The sequence below is a fragment of the Alligator sinensis genome, unplaced genomic scaffold (genome assembly GCF_000455745.1).
Source record: "Alligator sinensis unplaced genomic scaffold, ASM45574v1 scaffold2073_1, whole genome shotgun sequence".
Classification (NCBI taxonomy): Eukaryota; Metazoa; Chordata; order Crocodylia; family Alligatoridae; genus Alligator; species Alligator sinensis.
The window spans coordinates 32,591-48,902 of NW_005843693.1; the positions used below are offsets into that span (position 1 = coordinate 32,591).

Consider the following 16,312-nt stretch of genomic DNA (forward strand, 5'->3'; position numbering starts at 1 on the left):
ATGCCCCAGGAGGGGAGCTGCACGGCTCTTCGGGTGCCGGGAGCTGTGATGGTGCTGGCTCCCGCCTGCCCAGGCGCACCCACGGCCACCTCCATCTGGACTTGGAGGGGGCTGGTTTCTTTCTCTCCTTTCCCCTGCCGCTGGGAGCTGCTGGTTTTCTTTGGCAGCAGATGGGGCACAGCCACCTCCTTGCCCTGATGGGCCCTTCCTCGTCACGGCAGGTGGGGACCCGATCCTCCTGCCCAGGCTCCCTGCTGCTCTCTTCTCCCATGGAGAGCACCTTGGCCGACCTCCTCCTCAACGCCCACCGCAGCCTGTCCATCCTGGCACCGAACAGGGGCAATTATCATATTGACCACCACTGGGGTTCAAAGCATCCCCTTTACACTTATGTACCCCCTCCTCCGCTCATCCAAGACACAGGCAGGGGAACCCTGGGGTAGAGCCACGCCCACAGCCCCCCCCGGACCAGGGGGTGGGAGAGCCCTTAGCTCAGAGTGCAAGACCTGCAGCTGGTTTAGACACACAGCTCCCTGCTCCTACACTCCCCTCTCACCCCACATGACTAGCCAGGGGCTGAGACCCCTGGTTGTCGGGAATACCAAGGAGAGGAGGACAGAGGCCCCTTCCCTGGGTCCTGTGGGTGCCCAGCAGCATCACAGGTTTGGCCTCCCTTCATGCTCAGCCTGGGCAGCACTGGCTGAGCTGGGAGGGGTGGGGAGCGTCAGCACCTGGGGATGTCTCTAACCCCACTGGAAGTGGTGTGAGGGAGCACCAGGGGCTGTGTGCCCACATTGCAGGGGTAGATTTTCTGCCCATTTCTGCATATCCTGCACAGAGATGGGAAGCCCCCGCGGCGCTGCAGGCCCCTCACCTGCCCTGGGGGATGGAGCACTGCTGGGCGGGTGTTCACAGGCCCTGGGGACACCGCACTCCTCCCTCTGGCTCTGGACTAAAGTCTCCTGCCTCTCCTCCGATGGATGTCCCTCGCCGCCTCAAGCTGCAGTCACTGCCGTCAATAGGGGGACGCCTACCCCTGAAAAGGACTATGCCATCCTGTTGGAAGCCATCCTCATGCACAGCCTCTTCCCTCAAAACAAATCTACACTTTTCCTCCATCCCACCCCTTACCCTCTCTCCTTGCCTATACCAGGACCCTTGTTCTTCCTGGACCTTCCCTTGCTGACCCTTTCCTGCCATGCAAGGGAAACTCCTGCCACCCTCCACCAGACTCTTTCCTCCCCACAGCTGTTACTGCTTGTCCCTGGAGCTTTACTGGATGCCTGTTGGTACCCAGGAGAGGCCAATCCCCTTCTCTGCACCATCAAGACAGGTGGCTCTAAGTGAATTGTAACTGGGGTCCAGTCCACACTGGCTGTGCACCGCGCTCCAGCCATCCTGGCGGGGAGGGGAGCCCTGTCCCGGGAAGCACTGGGAAGAGGTGCGACACCGGTGCCAGAAACGATGTTCTGAATTGGAGATAAAACATACAGAGTTAAAGGAGAAACATTTCTTATCACGGCTTCGGCAGGGGGTGGCACCCAGAGCATGCCCAGCTTCTGCGTCTTACACACATGACTGCAGGGAGCGTTACTCAGCCCCTCACGCCAAGGGCAGGGTCCTGTCGGCTCCGTCTTGATGCTTCACTTTTTCCATGGACACGGGCCACAGGCCTGAAAGCACAAGAGCCCCTCGCTCCCCTCCCAGCTCGACCCCTGCCGGCGCCTCCGGCAGCGTTGCCCAAGGACCGATCCTGACCTGCTCACTCTGGGCTGAGAGATCGCAGAGCGAAATCCTCCACGAAACCGGTTCTGCTTTCCCTCTCCAAACGACACCTGATGATTACTAACAGAAACAAGACGGGACATTTCAAATCACATGAACATGGAGGAAATACTTACTCTTCCCCCTGGACTGCAATTTCAAGGAATAAATTAATTGATCTGGGTTTGTGCTTCAATTCTGCCCTTCTTCAAAAAGAAGGAGAAACCCCATCTCCAGGTGTTTGGGGTGGGGCAGCTCGGCCGGGCTCGGCTCCCTTTCCTCCCTCCGGGCTTTACACAGGAACAAACCACCCCCGAGAGAAAGGCACAGACCTGGTGCCCGCTCTTGGCTGAACACAACCTGCAGGATCGGGTCGCACTGCCCTTCCCGGTCCCATCACTGGTGGGGCTGGTGCAAATCCCACCCCGTCGGGCCGCGTCCCCCTGGGACACCTCGTCCAGGAGCAGGAGGGTGCCGGCCCCGCGGCTCTTTCATGTCTGACTCTGACAACCCCTGGGGCAAGAGGCCTCCTCTCGACACCCACGTTGCCTCAGGCGGGGGCACAAGGGGGGCAGCGCTCTCCGCAGCCGACTTACCCGTCTGTGCAGACCCCGGGCGCCCGGCAGCACCGCTCCAGCCTCCGCCGGCAACTGCCTGGAATCCCGCGGTGCCGCGATGGTACGAACGCTGCCGCGGCAACGCCCGGGGACCAGCTCCATCGCCCCCCCGCACCCAGCGCCGCAGCCCCCCGCGGCACCGCCATGTCCCCCAGGACAACTGTTCATGCGCCTGGGGACGCCTGTCCCTCGGGGCAGACCAGGCGCTCCCCCAAATTGAGGGCAGGGGCGGAAATGCCCAGTCCACTCACACACTTTGCCACAACCACCATGTTTTTCACCAGAGCCAACACAAGGAATGGGCACGGCGGTCACCGCATGGAGCTGTCTGCATGGCACCGGGGCCCTGCGCACAGCTACACCCCTGCCAGGCTCCATGGCCTTGCTCTGCGCTCCCTTCTCTGAACAGACGCAGGGGACCCAGCACAGGGCTGTGCACCGCATGAGACCCTGTGCAGCCTGGCTCCAGTGACTGGCGTAGTGGTCCCACAACCGCATCGTAGGCCCAGCTGCAAATTTCCTTGCTGCCAAAACACCTCCTGGATCCAACACCACGTGGGGCCCCCAGGCTCCATCCAGCTTCTTAACAGCGTGGAGGAGGCGACCCACTTCTGTCTGCAATCCAGCACTAATAGGGGGTCCTACTCCTCCCGAGCAGACAGACAGACAGCTCCATACCTGCCTGTTCTCAGTCACTAACCAAAACCTAGCCCCAGCCTCAGTTGAGGCTGCTCCAGCAGCCTCAGGCAGGAGCCCCTGAGCAAGCTGACTGCAGGCACTGGCTGGGAAAGCCCCACAAGCTCCTTGAGGAGTCCAGCGCTGCTGCCCTTCCCAACCACAGCCTACATAGGGGGCCCAGGGTCCACCCCATTTCCAGGCAGCAGGGACTGGCCAAACTACCAGTGTCCAACAAACAGCACTGGGAGCCCTGCCATTGCCGCTCGAAACCCTTCCCATTCTCTACCCCCCCCGAGCTTGGGCTGCCCCAGCACCCCCCAGACACGTGACCAAAACGTCTTCACTGCACAAAGCTGGGGCAAACCCCTGAACCACATCACTGCACCCTTATTCAGGTCCATGTATTTAGCACAGTAGCTGGGGTGCTATCAGTTGGCAGCCTGGCTGGCCCAAGAAGTATTTATTTCTATCTATAACCCCAGCCCAAATTCCTGCTCCTAATTCAAACCCATATACTTAACACCGTGGCTGGGGTGGTTGTCAGTTGGCAGCCTGGCACAATCAAATTGTGTTTTGGCCGGGCAAGACTCTGGTGAGAGATGTCCAGGAGAGTCCCCCAGTGCCATAGTCTCATGGTTTTGGGTGGCCCAAGAAGCATTTCCATCTCTGATCCCAGCCCAGAAACCAGTTCTTAATTCAAGCCCATATAATTAGTACGGTGGTTGTGGGGGGATTATCAGTTGGCAGCCTGGCATGGCCAAAGCATGTTTTGGGCTGAGCAAGTCTCTGGTCAGATATGTCCAGGAGAGTCCCCTTGTGTCACAGAGCCATGGTGTGAGCTGGCCCAAATGGATTTCCATCCAGAATCCCAGCCCAAAATCCAGTTCTTTATTCGAGCCATCATACTTCGTAAAATGGGCACAGTCAAACCACGCTTTGGACCGGGCAGGACTGTGCTCAGGGCTTTTTGGGACAGTCCCCCCATGGCATTGAGAGGAAGTTTGGGGTGGCCGAAGAAGTATTTTGCCCCATAATCCCATCCTAATCTGGCCTTCATTTAGGGCTCTGTACTTGATGCGGGATATTATTTTACATATTAATTAGTACATAAGCATAGTTAATGAAATTCTCTCTCTTTAGGATGTGTAATTCATTAATAACAAGCTTTTATTGGGTCTAGATTAGTTTTGGAAAAGGAACCGGCAGCCTGAAATAAGGAATAGGGAACCAGGAATAAGGAACTGGGGAATAAGCAACCAACTCAGCTTCATCTGAGATCAGAGGGAGCATCTCTCTCCTTGGGTCTGGGGTCCCCAGCTCTTTTGCAGGGAAATGGTCTGTCTTCCCTGCATGGAGCACCTTGGATGGGCAGGAGGGGGGTGTCCTGAATGGGAGAGTCTCGTTGCAATAGTCAGCATCAGTTTCTTCCTTTTTGCACCTCTGGGATCTTGCAAAGGACAATGCCCAAAGTAAGATTGAGCCCAGGAAAGCTTGTGCTTTACTTATAGCTTATTTAATTAGCCTACAAGGTGCACGTCTACCCTGCCCGGCCAGCTGGACTCCAGGCAGCAGCAAAGAGCTCCTGCAGGGAAGGAGAAACACTTCCTGCTGCAGGGGACAGGTTTGCATGTGACACTGCCTGTGTGTGCGTGAAACCGTGCAGTTTTCTATAGCTAAAGGGCAGGGAGCTGCGTGGGGCTGGGGTGGGCTTGCACAGTGATGCTGCCCTGGGGCCTGCGGGTGCCAGTCGCTCACATCCAGACTTCTCTGGCTCTTGTGCGCAGGGGGAAGCCAGGCTCCTCCTGTCCCTCTGTTTTTCTTCCTGGGTCAAACACTGCTACCTCCTCCATTGTGATCTGGGAGCCGGGGCTGAGCAGCTGCTGGGGAGAGCGCTGCCTCGCAGCCAGCCTCTGTGCCCAGCCTGGGGGCACTTTTTCTGGCAACCCCAGACTCTGCCAACACCAGCTGCTGAGCCGGAGGCTCCAGGTAATGGAAAGAGACCTGGGGGAAGGTGCTGGGGGTAGGCAGAACAGGGGCTCTCAGCACACACGGCAGGCCGAGCTGTAGCAGCACTTAGAAATCTGTTGGGATTGCACCTGTGGGTGTTTTAGGACTAGTCCTCAGTAGCTAAGGGGCAGTCCCTGGTGCAGTTCCTGGGCATGCACCTTGGGGGCTAGTGCTGCATGAAACAGATGCCCTAACTTTTCCAGCAACTGTGCTAGGGGCTGCTCCATCAGCCGGACCAGGGTATTCGAGCAAGGAGATAGGGAAAGGGAAGATGGACTTCAGGTGAAGCCTGAATATGACCCAGTGGGGTTTTCCCCTTTGCTTCAATTGTCAGGAAAGGAGGGGGGAAAAATAAGACGGATGGTGGAAGAAAGAGAAAGGGGAGGACAGAGAAGGTGACATGGAAAGGAGGGGAATATGAGTTTGTGTTTAGGGTTATTCTTCATTTAAAGCATGTTATTCTGTATCATGATATAAATCAGTGGTGGGAAGGAGGTATCCTTTTGATTTAATCAGAAACGGGTAAGACTTGGGTGGCGTCGATCCACGAGACAGATCTGCTGTGGAGGGACAACCTAAGACAGGGTCCTGGGATACAGTACATCCTTAATTATCCAAACCCCTCTGAAAAGCACATGCTGAAGAGCCATTGGGGTCCCTGAAATCATTCAGATAAATCAAAACTGCAACATCATGTGAGAACCTGCTTGTGCTAGCTTTGGATGCACAATGCAAAACCATCCCAAACTCACCAGTATAGATGTTAAACACAGTAAAGCTTAAAAAGAGAACAGCGGGGTATAAAATAACAGCAGTTACAAGTTACAGAAATACAGTTGCCATTCAAATACAAGGTTCAGATAACTTTGGTGTACTGTAATATAAAGTGTAGTGTGCGACACTGTCCCTAGAGACTAGATCCTAATGTACGTGCGCACAAGTATCACAAATAAGCTGTCCAGAGACACGTGAGTTAGTGCAGCTTAAGTATGTGTGCCTAATGGAACTGCCCTAGCAGCTTTTTTTTTAAATAAAGGTTTTGTGAGTTATATGGATATCTGAATTCCTCCAGATTTTGTGGTTATTCCATATCATTTTCTAATATGGCAACATAATTCCCATCAGTTATGCCCCTTTTCTTTACAGTAGTCAAATACCGCTCTCAGTTGTTCCTTTGATTTGATTTTGATCAATTTAGACTTGTAGAATATTAATTTATTATTTGTGCATATAATGCACTTTCTATGAATACCCACTTTTAATATAAAGCTACCTTAGATGTTGCCTTTTTTATTATTATTAGCCACATTGGGTAAATCTCAGCATTCTCATTTTTTCTCTCTCTTATGAAACAATTGCAAATCACCTAAAAAATTCACCTGTTTCTCAACTCCATTAACCATTAAAATATTTCCTCAGTTTTAGAGGAGAACGATTGCCTCAAATTGCCGAGTTGATTTTGGGATTCATATATTGGGTAATAAGAGGTTGTCTAATCTGTTGAAGGAAAAAAGCATAACAAGAAGTAGTAGCTGGAAACTAAACCAGACAAATGCAAATTAGAAGTAAGCTTTCCATTTTTAACACAGGAGGGTGAGACGCTTTTGGAAGAAACCAGCAGGGGAAGTGGTGGCTTCTCTGTTTCTTAATATCTTCAGATCAAGGCTTGCAGGAAGACAGGCTTTACACAGGTGAATGAATGCTGGGACGAGCAGGTGTCGTTCTCTTGCCCTTGTGATGCAGGAGGCCAGACTAGAAGTGATATGCCCTTCTGGGTACTAGATAGGGGAAGGGTATTAAACACAACGTTTTGTCCCTGACAATTGAGAATCAAAGGGTTTCCTCCATATATCATAGCTTGCCCCATTGGAGGGAACAGTATCTCTCAGATGTTAAGGGAAGAATCAGCCAGTTTTGGTCAGGCAAGGCTGGATGGAGGGGTTGGGAGACAAGTCCCCTGTTCAGCTTTGCTGATGCTGCTCTGTGCATAACAAGCTTCCTTCTCCTCCAAGCAAAATCCAGGTTACCTAACCCCCCCCCCCCCCCCAAAAAAAAAACAAAAAAAAACCCCTCCATCCCTTACCACAATGCTACAGCAGTAACTAGCCCTCAGCAAAGGGGTTCTCCCCAGACGGTCCTTACAACCACTGACAAATGGCCTATGTGGTGGCCGTTTTCCCTGCCACGAGTGTCAGCTGTCCTTGGCATGAAAATGGGGCCACAATTTTCTGCCAACAGCAGAGCAGCATGGCAAAACCATGGGTGAGGAAGGGAAGGAAAATCTCTTGACTAAGATTTCCAGCCATACATTATCCCAGGGTTGCTCAACCCTTAAGCCCATGGGTCGGATCTCTCCTCTGGCATTGTATCATCTGATCTGTAGGACTTACCATACATCGCTGGGGAACCCCATGGGCCACGACCCTGTGCTGGGCTCATCCCTGGTGCTTGGGGGCTGGGCCAAGGCAGCGCAGGACCCCAGAGCCTGATCCCGGCACACAGGACCTGGGCAGAGCTGGTGTGGGTCTCTGGGGCCTGATCTTAGCCAGGCAGGGGTAGCTTGGGGCCACAGGGCCTGATCCCAACATGAAGGGGTAGTGTGAGGCCTGATCCAGCCCATGGACCAGATCCACACTGTTCTATCTGGCCCGTGGAGCCAAAACTGTGAGCACAGCTGCTTTACCCCATCCCATGTACTGCCCAGGCAAGCTTTCTGCACCAGTTCACTGCCCTCCATTGCTGCTGCCCGTTCCCAAGCACCTCAGATCCATCCCCTTTCCTGCCCGTCTCACAGCAAGGCTGACCAGGGCTCCCCGCTGCCGCAGTCGATGAGAGGGATGCAGCTGAGGAGAAACAGGGAAGGGAGGGAAGATGTTGGGGCGAGGAGACCTGGAGAGAGACCATAAATGTGAGGGGAGGATGGGCAGGGAAGTGGGGAGGTGGGAGAATGATACAGGGCAGGAGGGTGTTGCAGCTTCCCTATACCAGGGGGTGGGAGAGGGTGCAGAGCACCCAGCAGCTAGAAGGGAGTTTTGGTGCCAGCAGTGCTCCAACATGCATTGGTGGTGGTTGGGTACACGACCTCCTCCTGAAGTCACACAGGTGAGAAGTCCCTGTACTCCCAGTTTGCTGTCTTACTAGTCTATGAATGTTTAAAAAATATACTTATGACTGGAGGTTGAATGTTTGAGACTGACAATACTGCTCCTAGCCTTACCCTCCTGGTACTCCTAGACTTACCCTCCTGGAACATATTTCTGTGTCAGATCTGTATCTAATGTCACCAGCACCAGTTCACTGTCACTGTAAGTGGCACAGAGGAATGACCCTGGATGGAAGCAAATGTGATCAGTAGCTATCTTTCCATCCATAAGGGTTGCCAAGGGTATGGGGGAGTTGTTTCTTTAGCTGCTCCCTTCCGATGGCTCTGGTCATTTCTAAGAGGAAGTTGCTTGCTTTCTCTTTACTCAAGGCACTACCTAGCCCTCTTGGATGGAACTTCCTAGATTAACCAGGTACTGTCTCTTCTGTTGTGCTCTGGAAGCTCTGAACAATTGCTGGGTTGCTCTTGGTCTTCCTTCCACGATACTCGGCTCAGGGAGTGACTTGCACTCAGCCTTTACCTCTTTATTTCAGCAGATGAGGAGACCATGAGTGACAGTGAAGAGAAGACTCCAGAGCAGGAAGGCACCAAGCAAATGGAAACACAAGGAACGCTGTTGGGAAGATCAAAAGGGAATGTTTCCCAGACCTGTAGGCCAGGAAAAGTCTGGGGGAATCGGTATAGCCCAGAGAGGCCTCTGGGATCACCCACAGTAGAGGAATCCAGGCTTTGTGGAGGGGGAGGTAAAGATCTCCATGGAACCATGGTCCAGCAGAGAGGCCACGTGGAAGAGAGAAAATACGCATGTGCAGAGTGCGGAAAAAGTTTTAACTGGAGCTCGCACCTGATTAGGCACCAGAGAACTCACACGGGGGAGAGCCCGTACGAATGCCTTGATTGTGGGAAGAGCTTCAATCGGAGCTCAAACCTTCTTAGGCACCAGAGAACCCACACGGGGGAGAAACCCTACAAGTGCTTTGACTGCGGGAAGAGGTTTATTCAGAGCTCCGAGCTCATCACGCACCGGAGAATCCACACGAGAGACAAGCCCTACAAATGCCCCGACTGTGGGAAAAGCTTCAGCCACAGCTCCAACCTCATTAAGCATCGGAGGATCCACACGGGGGAGAAACCCTACAAATGCCTCGAATGTGGGGAGAGTTTCAATCACAGCTCAAACCTGACTAAGCATCGGCGAATCCACACAGGCCGGAAGCCCTATAAATGCCTCGACTGCGGGAAAAGCTTCAGTCAGAGCTCAGAGCTGATGATGCATCAGAAACTTCACATAGGGAAGAAATCCTACAAATGCACTGAGTGTGAGAAAAGTTTCAATCACAGCTCAAACCTTATCAAACACCAGCGTATCCACACGGGACAGAGACCCTATGAATGCTCTGACTGTGGGAAGAGCTTCATTCAGAGCTCCAACCTCATTAAACATCAGAGGATCCACACGGGGGAAAGACCTTACAAATGCCTCGTCTGTGGGAAGAGCTTCATCCAAAGCTCAGACCTTATTTCACATGAGAGAACCCACTCGGGAGACAGACCGTGAATGTGGGAGAAGCTCCTGATTGGATGAGGCAGCAGCAAAGGCATGTGGCTTAACGCTTAATGTCCCGTTTAATGCCTTCCACGCAGAACATACCGCAGGAGGAGATCACCTGTGAGATTGCACCATGCACCGAAATCCTATTGAAGTCCTGGTCAAAGTTAAAAACAAATGCATTTCCTAACTCCCCCACACACCTGTGGCACTTGTTCCCCAAGCACCTCTGGGTTGAGGATACAGCAGCATCTGATCCTGAGCTGATCAGTGACCCTCCTGCTCCACCTGGGATGAGCAAACCCCAGGCAGAGAAGGACAAACCCTGTAAGTACCTGCTGCTGCCCTGGCTGCTCAACTAATTTCTTTCTGCCTTCTAAGGATACCCCCCTCCTGCTTTCTGCCTTCCTGTGCACACTTTCTCTTCCATGGTGGCTGGGACACATGGACCAGGCCTCTAGATACCTGTTGTCATCTCTACCAGCTCCTGAGCTTGACCTTGCCCACTTATCTGAAGCTGCTTCCTGCTGGGTGAGTGTCCCTGACAGCTGATAATCCTTTCCCAACACTGCCTTCTCCAAATCCCCTGGTGGACAGGGTTCTGGCAGGATCAAATGCTAGAGGACCAGAAGGCAGGGAACTGGGGGACTGAATGTTTGGGGTGCTGGAGAGTGGCAGCCAGAGAAAGAAAGTTACAGGGATTATTGAGCATTTGGGGATTATGGCATAGGAAAGGACAAAGTTATGGCTGTTGTGTCCCCTTCCCAGCTCCCATTAAGCCTATCTTCCCTGCCTCCTCTACATTGAGAAAGCACCACTGAAACAAGACTGATTTCTCAAAGGTGTAGAAAGGCCGGGAAGCCTAGAAAATCCACTTCAGCCCCAGCCCCTGAGGATTTGCCCGGATCAGGAAGAATGACGGGCATCGGCTAACATATTCCCCCTACCCACTACACTGGATACCCACCATTTTTCCTAGTCTAGGATGACCCAGAGTATTGTTATCTGGACTATTCCCTTTGTTAGCAGAGGGATTTTTGAGCTGTTGTGTCCCCACTTTGGGTACCCATTGCTCTGGATAGCACTGAAGGCCACTTATTTTTGTCCTTTTCTTTTATAAAGCATAGTGACAAAGACAGTAAAAAAGCTGGGGTGTTTTTGAGCTTCTTTGTTATCTGGGGTTGTTAGCAAGGATGAGAAGGTTTTTCAGTGATTCTTTTCCTCCCCTCAGTTCCCACACAGAAGCATTCCCATGGCCTGAAAGGCCTTCCCAGGGGGTCATGTGACCAGGTAGGGAGTCATATGACCAGGTGGACTCGGTTATTTGTGTTTAGGAATCATACTTTTAATTTATGTGATCCTGTATCAGACTCATGAGGATCCCAGCTGTGCTGTAGGATTTTGAATACATCACAAACACAGGGTGTGTTTACACATGCATTTGATGCAGGACCAGTTTACTTGCGAGTAAACTACTAATAAGTAAATGCTCCCAGGCAGGCATCTACATGTGCAGAGATGTGGGAGCAGATTTGCTGCTCCCAGTAGCAAACTCTTGTCATGTCTTGTGGCCCTGAAATGGGCCCCTGCCACCACCAGGGGCAGTGCAAGGCAGAAAGAAGCAGCTGGCAGCCATCTTTAAAAGCCAGCCCCACTCCTTGCTCCCTGGCCAGTCACTTTCCTAACCACAAACAGCATGTGCAACACAGGGGCAGCATGCGGCAGCTCTCTCCTTGCTGCCTCTGCCTCCCCTCACCATAGCTCCTCTGGCCCTTGCCCCTGGCAGCGATGACCAGTGCCTGGAGCTTCTGCTGGCTGCCACACTGGCCCTGCTGGCCTGCTGCACTGACCTCTGGCTCTTCCAAATCCCCCAAGTGCAGCGACTGCCTGCCCGACCACTGCACACTGTCCCAGGGCCTCTGCAGCCATGCACCTGCCATCTGGATCCCATCCAGCTGGCTGGACCCTGGCAGGGATGCCGATGATGCCCTCCATGATGCTGCCTCTGGGGCTGCCCTCACCCTCCTGGGCCTCCAGCCCTGCTGCCTCTGGGCCCCCTGGGTCAGCCAGGACTGGTGGCTGCACATTGTTCAGCGCACCTGGGAAGTTGAGCAGTGGCTAGAGGCATTCAGGATGACCTAGGTCACCTTCCTGGACCTCCGCATCTGAAGCAGGCCACCTATTTGGTGTGGGCAAGGCCACCAGTGGGGACGCCATCCTGGAGCAGTGCCCACCCTTCAGGATGTGCTGGGATACACGGTGCTCTGGGTGCACAACCCCCTTGTGGTGGTGGTAGGGTTCCATGCACTGGGCTTTGCCCAGTGCACTGGGGCCCTGAACGGGACCCACATCCCTGTCACCTGTCTGCCGCAAGGCAACCAGCCCTACTACTGCTGGAGGGGCTTTCACTTGGTGGTGCTGCAGGTCGTCATGCACCACCATGGCACCTTCATCAATGTGAGCATTGGCTGGGTGGGCAGTGCCCACGATGCCTGCGTGTTTCACAACTCTGCCCTGCCAGTGCTGGTGCAGAGAGACCGGTTCATGTTGCGGGTGCTGGACCTGCAGCTGGGTGGTCCCGCCCCTCCTCATCAGGAACCCTGCCTACCCGCTCCTCCCCTGGCTCATGTGGGCCTACACTGGCCAGCTGGACGCCTCCCAGGCACACTTTAACCGATGCCTGGCCAGACCCGGACCCTGGTGGAGTGTGCCTTCAACCATCTCAAGGGACTGCCACAGCCTCACTGCCCGCCTTGTTCACTGAAGACAACCTCCCCCGGGTCATTGTTGCAGCCTGCGTGCTGCATAACATCTGCAAGGCCTGGGGGGAGCTGTTTTGCCTGGCCTGGGTGGAGGAGGTGCAGTGGGCAAAGGACGCCTGGCAGCGGGAGCACCAGCTGCGGTGGCAGCAATATCGGCAGCCGCATCCCTGCTGAGGCCCCGGGACAGCCGCATACCTGCCAGCAGGGGCCAGGGCACCGGGTGCCGAAGGTGCTGGCTGACCACCTCCTCCAGCACTCCCTGCTGTAGCCTGGTTACACAGCCACCCACAAACCCCCCCAGGCTCCCCTGCCCACCCCCAGCACCACGCTCACTGCACACACATCTCCAAACAGCAGTTTTTATTTCCCTGGCAGCAAACAAACCCCCCTCCCCGCTCCCATCCCAACAAACAGAGCCCCCTCCCCCTCCCTCTCCCCCTCGCTCTCTAACAAGACAGCTCCTCCACCACCCATCCCACCCACCAACAATAAAACATCCTTTTCCCTGTGCAAACTATTTACAAGTGGAGTGCTGTGGTATGTCTGTGTGCCTTGCTGGCATGGGTTGCTGTGGGATGGGGTGCCTAAGGGGCAGAGCCCAGGGACAGACAGATGCCCAGCACCCCAGCTTCTCTCTGTTCCCCCATGGGTACACACTTCACGGTGAGTCCAGTGGGTGGGAATCCTTGCCCAGAGACTACGGCAGCTGCTGGTCCCCTGGCATGGACAGCTCCTTCTCCAGCAGCCGATGGCCAGGGCCGGCAGGGCTGGCATGCGGTCCTGGCCCTGCTGCAAGCAGCTCCAGCTCCAGGCCTGTGTGGGGCTGGGGCGAGTGGTGGGCCTGGGCCCAGGCATGGCGGCTGGGTGGTAGCGGACCTGGGGCGGGGGCCGGGACAGGGGTCCTGACTGTTGGAGGTGGTGCTGGACCTCTGCCCAGGCCCATGGGGAGGCCTGCTGCTTGGCAGTGTGTGACTGTCAGGGGGCAGGCGGGGCTAGGGCTGGGGCTGGGGCTGGGGCCGGGCTCGGGGCCGGTCAGCAGGAGGCACAAGGGCGACTGCCAGGGCCATCAGGGTGTCCAGCACCCGGCGGTTATCCTCCATGGCCTGCACTGCCCTGCCCAGGACTGCACTCTGCTCCCGCAGGGCCTCCACCCACTCACGCTCCAGGGTGAGGAACTGCGTCCGAAACTCCCGTTCTGCCTGGTCCCGCGCCTCCTCACGCCGGTCCCGCACCTCCTCGCGCCGGTCCCTTGCGTCCTGGCGAGCCATGTCTTCCGCCCGCCACCTGTCCTGGCGAACCACATCCTCCGCCCGCCACCTCTCCTGGCGGGCCACATCCTCCACCCGCCAGGCCCGTGTGTCCACCAGACGGTCCTCTGATGCCGTAACCAGCCGGTCCAGGCGGAGGGTCCTGTCCTGGGACCTCCTTTGGCGGAGCCGGCGCATCCGCAGGGCCCCGGCTGTGGGCGGCGGTGACTCTGAACCCACATCCTGGTTGCCACGTGCAGCCTCTCCGCCACATGCAACTGCAGGGCCTGCAGAGCCATGAAAAAGAAGCTGTTTGTGAGATTTTGTAACATTTATGAGATAAAATGCTCTGTACCAGGGGCCACGTAGTGCCCAGCCTCAGAACAGGGGTTGGTCGTGCACAGGTGCCCAGAGATGATGATAAGTCGGGTGGGCAGACCCGGACCCAGGTGATGACTGGCTAAGCCCTCCATCCCTGCTCAGTCCCTTGAGGTCTGTGGCCCGCTGGATGCTGGCTGCAGGCAGCTGCTTCCCGTACCACCCCTTCCCAGGGTGAGACAGGCCAGGCTCCTGGCAGCACCTGCTGCTGTGGCTCCAGACCCCGCTGTGCATCCCCCTGCTCCTGTAGGCCAGCTGTTCTGTGCTGCCGTCCAGGCCATGGCACCCAGGCTTGGGGGGTGCAGGGCTCCTGGACGACTGGGACGATGACTTTCCCCCACCCCTGCCCTCTCTGCAGGGGACTTCCCTAGGGAGGTGCCCCGAGGCCAGGCCCCCCCCACTCTCACACTGGTACTGTGCCCCAAGAGTTCCTCTGCTACGTGTCTCCTGGGTGCTGTATGGGGAGCTGTTTGTGTGGACCACGGGGTGCCCGACCCACTACGCCCTGCTGCTGCTGATCGCCATGCTGCCCTGGGCGAACCTGCGCACTTGGCACAGGGCCCTGAGTTTCAACAGCGCAGGGGGCAAGCCCGGCTGCCCCGCAACCTCCGCCACTGCCTGGAGGGCTACCTGCGGTTCTGCTACTTGTCCCTGTCCCCTGCTGCAGAAGAGGACATCACTGCTGGCATCAACCCCTTCCTCCGTGTGTGAGAAGTCTGTGCCTGCCTAGCTGCTCAATAAAGTTTTGTTGCATGCTGTGGTGGGGGGGAACCTGGGGGCCAGGGGATAGTGGGAAGGCTGGTTGGGGAGGGGGAGCAGGGGCAGGGGCAGGGGCCAGGGCAGGGAGGGCTGTCCCCCAGCGCAGGGCTTACCACGTGGCCGGGGCTGGTGTACCCGACGGCTCGGCTGGATCCTGGCTGGCAGCAACAGCGTGAGGCTTCCGGCAGACTCGTCGGATGGTGGGGCGCAGAGTACGGGCGCCTGGATAGGGGCCCCTCCTGGGGAGGAGCTGGCACTGCTGATGGCCAGCGGTGACATGGCTGGCTGTGCCTCCTGGCTGGGGCTGAGGCTGTGGAGCTGTTGGGGCAGGCACTGGGCCAGGCTCCCCGAGCTGCTGGTGGAGGCTGCAGCTGGGGAGCCAGGCTGGACAAGCTGCTGGCGCCCCGAGGGTCCCTCCCCCGGTGACCCGTCACCACGGATGCCAGCCTGGGGTGGGGGCTCGGCCAGGCTACCCGTGCTGTGCGCATGGATGCAGCTTGGGTCCCGGGGCGTGAGGATGGCGTCCAGTTGCCGCATAAAGGGCATGGTTTTGCGTGCACTCCCCGACCGACGATTGTGGTCAGAGATGGAAACCCACTGTGCCCGCAAGGCCTTTACCTTTATGCGGCACTGCTGCGCTGTCCGGTCATAGCCGCGCTCCCGCATCCGGCACGCCAGGCCCTCATAGACGTGGACATTGGAGCGCCCGCCCAGCGCGAACTGCCGCTGCACGTCCTCCTCGCCCCACAGTGCCACGAGGTCTCCCGTCTCCTCCATGGACCAGTTGGCGCCCCGGGTGGCGGGGAGTAGCGTAGGCGACGACGAGGCCATCGGGGCTCCCACGTCGGCTCTCCGGGCCTCCGCGCGGCTGTCTCTGTGTTGTCGGGCCCAGGCAGCTGCCTGCAGCGCCCCGCGCGGAGGTCCGGCACGGGACTGGCAGCGATGCAGCGAGGCAATGTCCCACAGGACCTGCAGGCTCCGGGCAGGCTGCTGGGGGAAGCTGCGGGCAGCTGGAGCTGGCCCCAGTGGCGAGGAGCTGCCTGCAGCTGGGCCTGGGTGCTGCAGGCGTGGAGGGTGCAAGCCTGGCAGCCGCGCCACACTGCAGTGCCAGGCAGCAGTGCTGGGCTGCAGGCAGGCAGGCAGGCAGGCTGGTGCAGGGGCAGCAGAGGCCAAGAGTCCTCCCAGGCTCCCTGCTGCTGTGCCCTAGGGCACAAAGTGCCTGCAGGCTGTTAAGGACCTGAGGTTGGGGCTGGAGAGTCTCCCGGCCCCGGGGCCCTGGGGCTGAGCTCGGCCGGCTCCGTCGTCGCAGGGCTGACTGGGAGTGACGTCTAACACGAGCGTTACTGGGCACGTCTACACAAGACGCTACGTCGCCGTAGCAATGACCTACTGTGCCATAGGTCGTTGCTACGACGACGTAGCGTCGCCTGGCTTGAGCCGTCACGGGG

At 56.7% G+C, this 16,312-nt stretch overlaps 2 protein-coding genes across 3 annotated transcripts; one reads left to right on the top strand and one right to left on the bottom strand.

Moving 5' to 3' along the window:
• The first annotated feature begins 4,748 nt into the window (after window positions 1–4,748).
• LOC102372792 (zinc finger protein 239-like) lies at window positions 4,749–13,011 on the top strand. 2 transcript variants are annotated; one of them, XM_025195672.1, is made up of 2 exons: window positions 4,749–5,045; window positions 8,703–13,011. In XM_025195672.1, the coding sequence occupies exon 2, from the start codon at window positions 8,717–8,719 to the stop codon at window positions 9,725–9,727; it is 1,011 nt and encodes a 336-aa protein (XP_025051457.1). In that variant the 5' UTR covers window positions 4,749–5,045; window positions 8,703–8,716; the 3' UTR covers window positions 9,728–13,011. The 2 variants fall into 2 exon arrangements, with proteins under 2 accessions (XP_025051457.1, XP_006039139.1); XM_006039077.3 differs by having other exon boundaries at window positions 8,706–13,009.
• A 185-nt stretch (window positions 13,012–13,196) lies between these two features.
• LOC106723373 lies at window positions 13,197–15,863 on the bottom strand. The gene is made up of 2 exons (XM_014527601.2): window positions 14,978–15,863; window positions 13,197–14,014 (listed from the first exon to the last, which is right to left on the bottom strand). The coding sequence occupies exons 1-2, from the start codon at window positions 15,693–15,695 to the stop codon at window positions 13,473–13,475; spliced, it is 1,260 nt and encodes a 419-aa protein (XP_014383087.1). The 5' UTR covers window positions 15,696–15,863; the 3' UTR covers window positions 13,197–13,472.
• Between the last annotated feature and the right edge of the window lie 449 nt (window positions 15,864–16,312).

Excerpts from the sequence above, each read along its gene's own strand:
- LOC106723373 (XM_014527601.2), bottom strand. The coding sequence starts at position 15,695 with ATGGCCTCGTCGTCGCCTACGCTACTCCCCGCCACCCGGGGCGCCAAC. Across the intron at positions 14,015-14,977 it reads ACACCAGCCCCGGCCACGTG|GCCCTGCAGTTGCATGTGGC; the intron begins GTAAGCCCTGCG and ends ATGGCTCTGCAG.
- LOC102372792 (XM_025195672.1), top strand. The coding sequence starts at position 8,717 with ATGAGTGACAGTGAAGAGAAGACTCCAGAGCAGGAAGGCACCAAGCAA.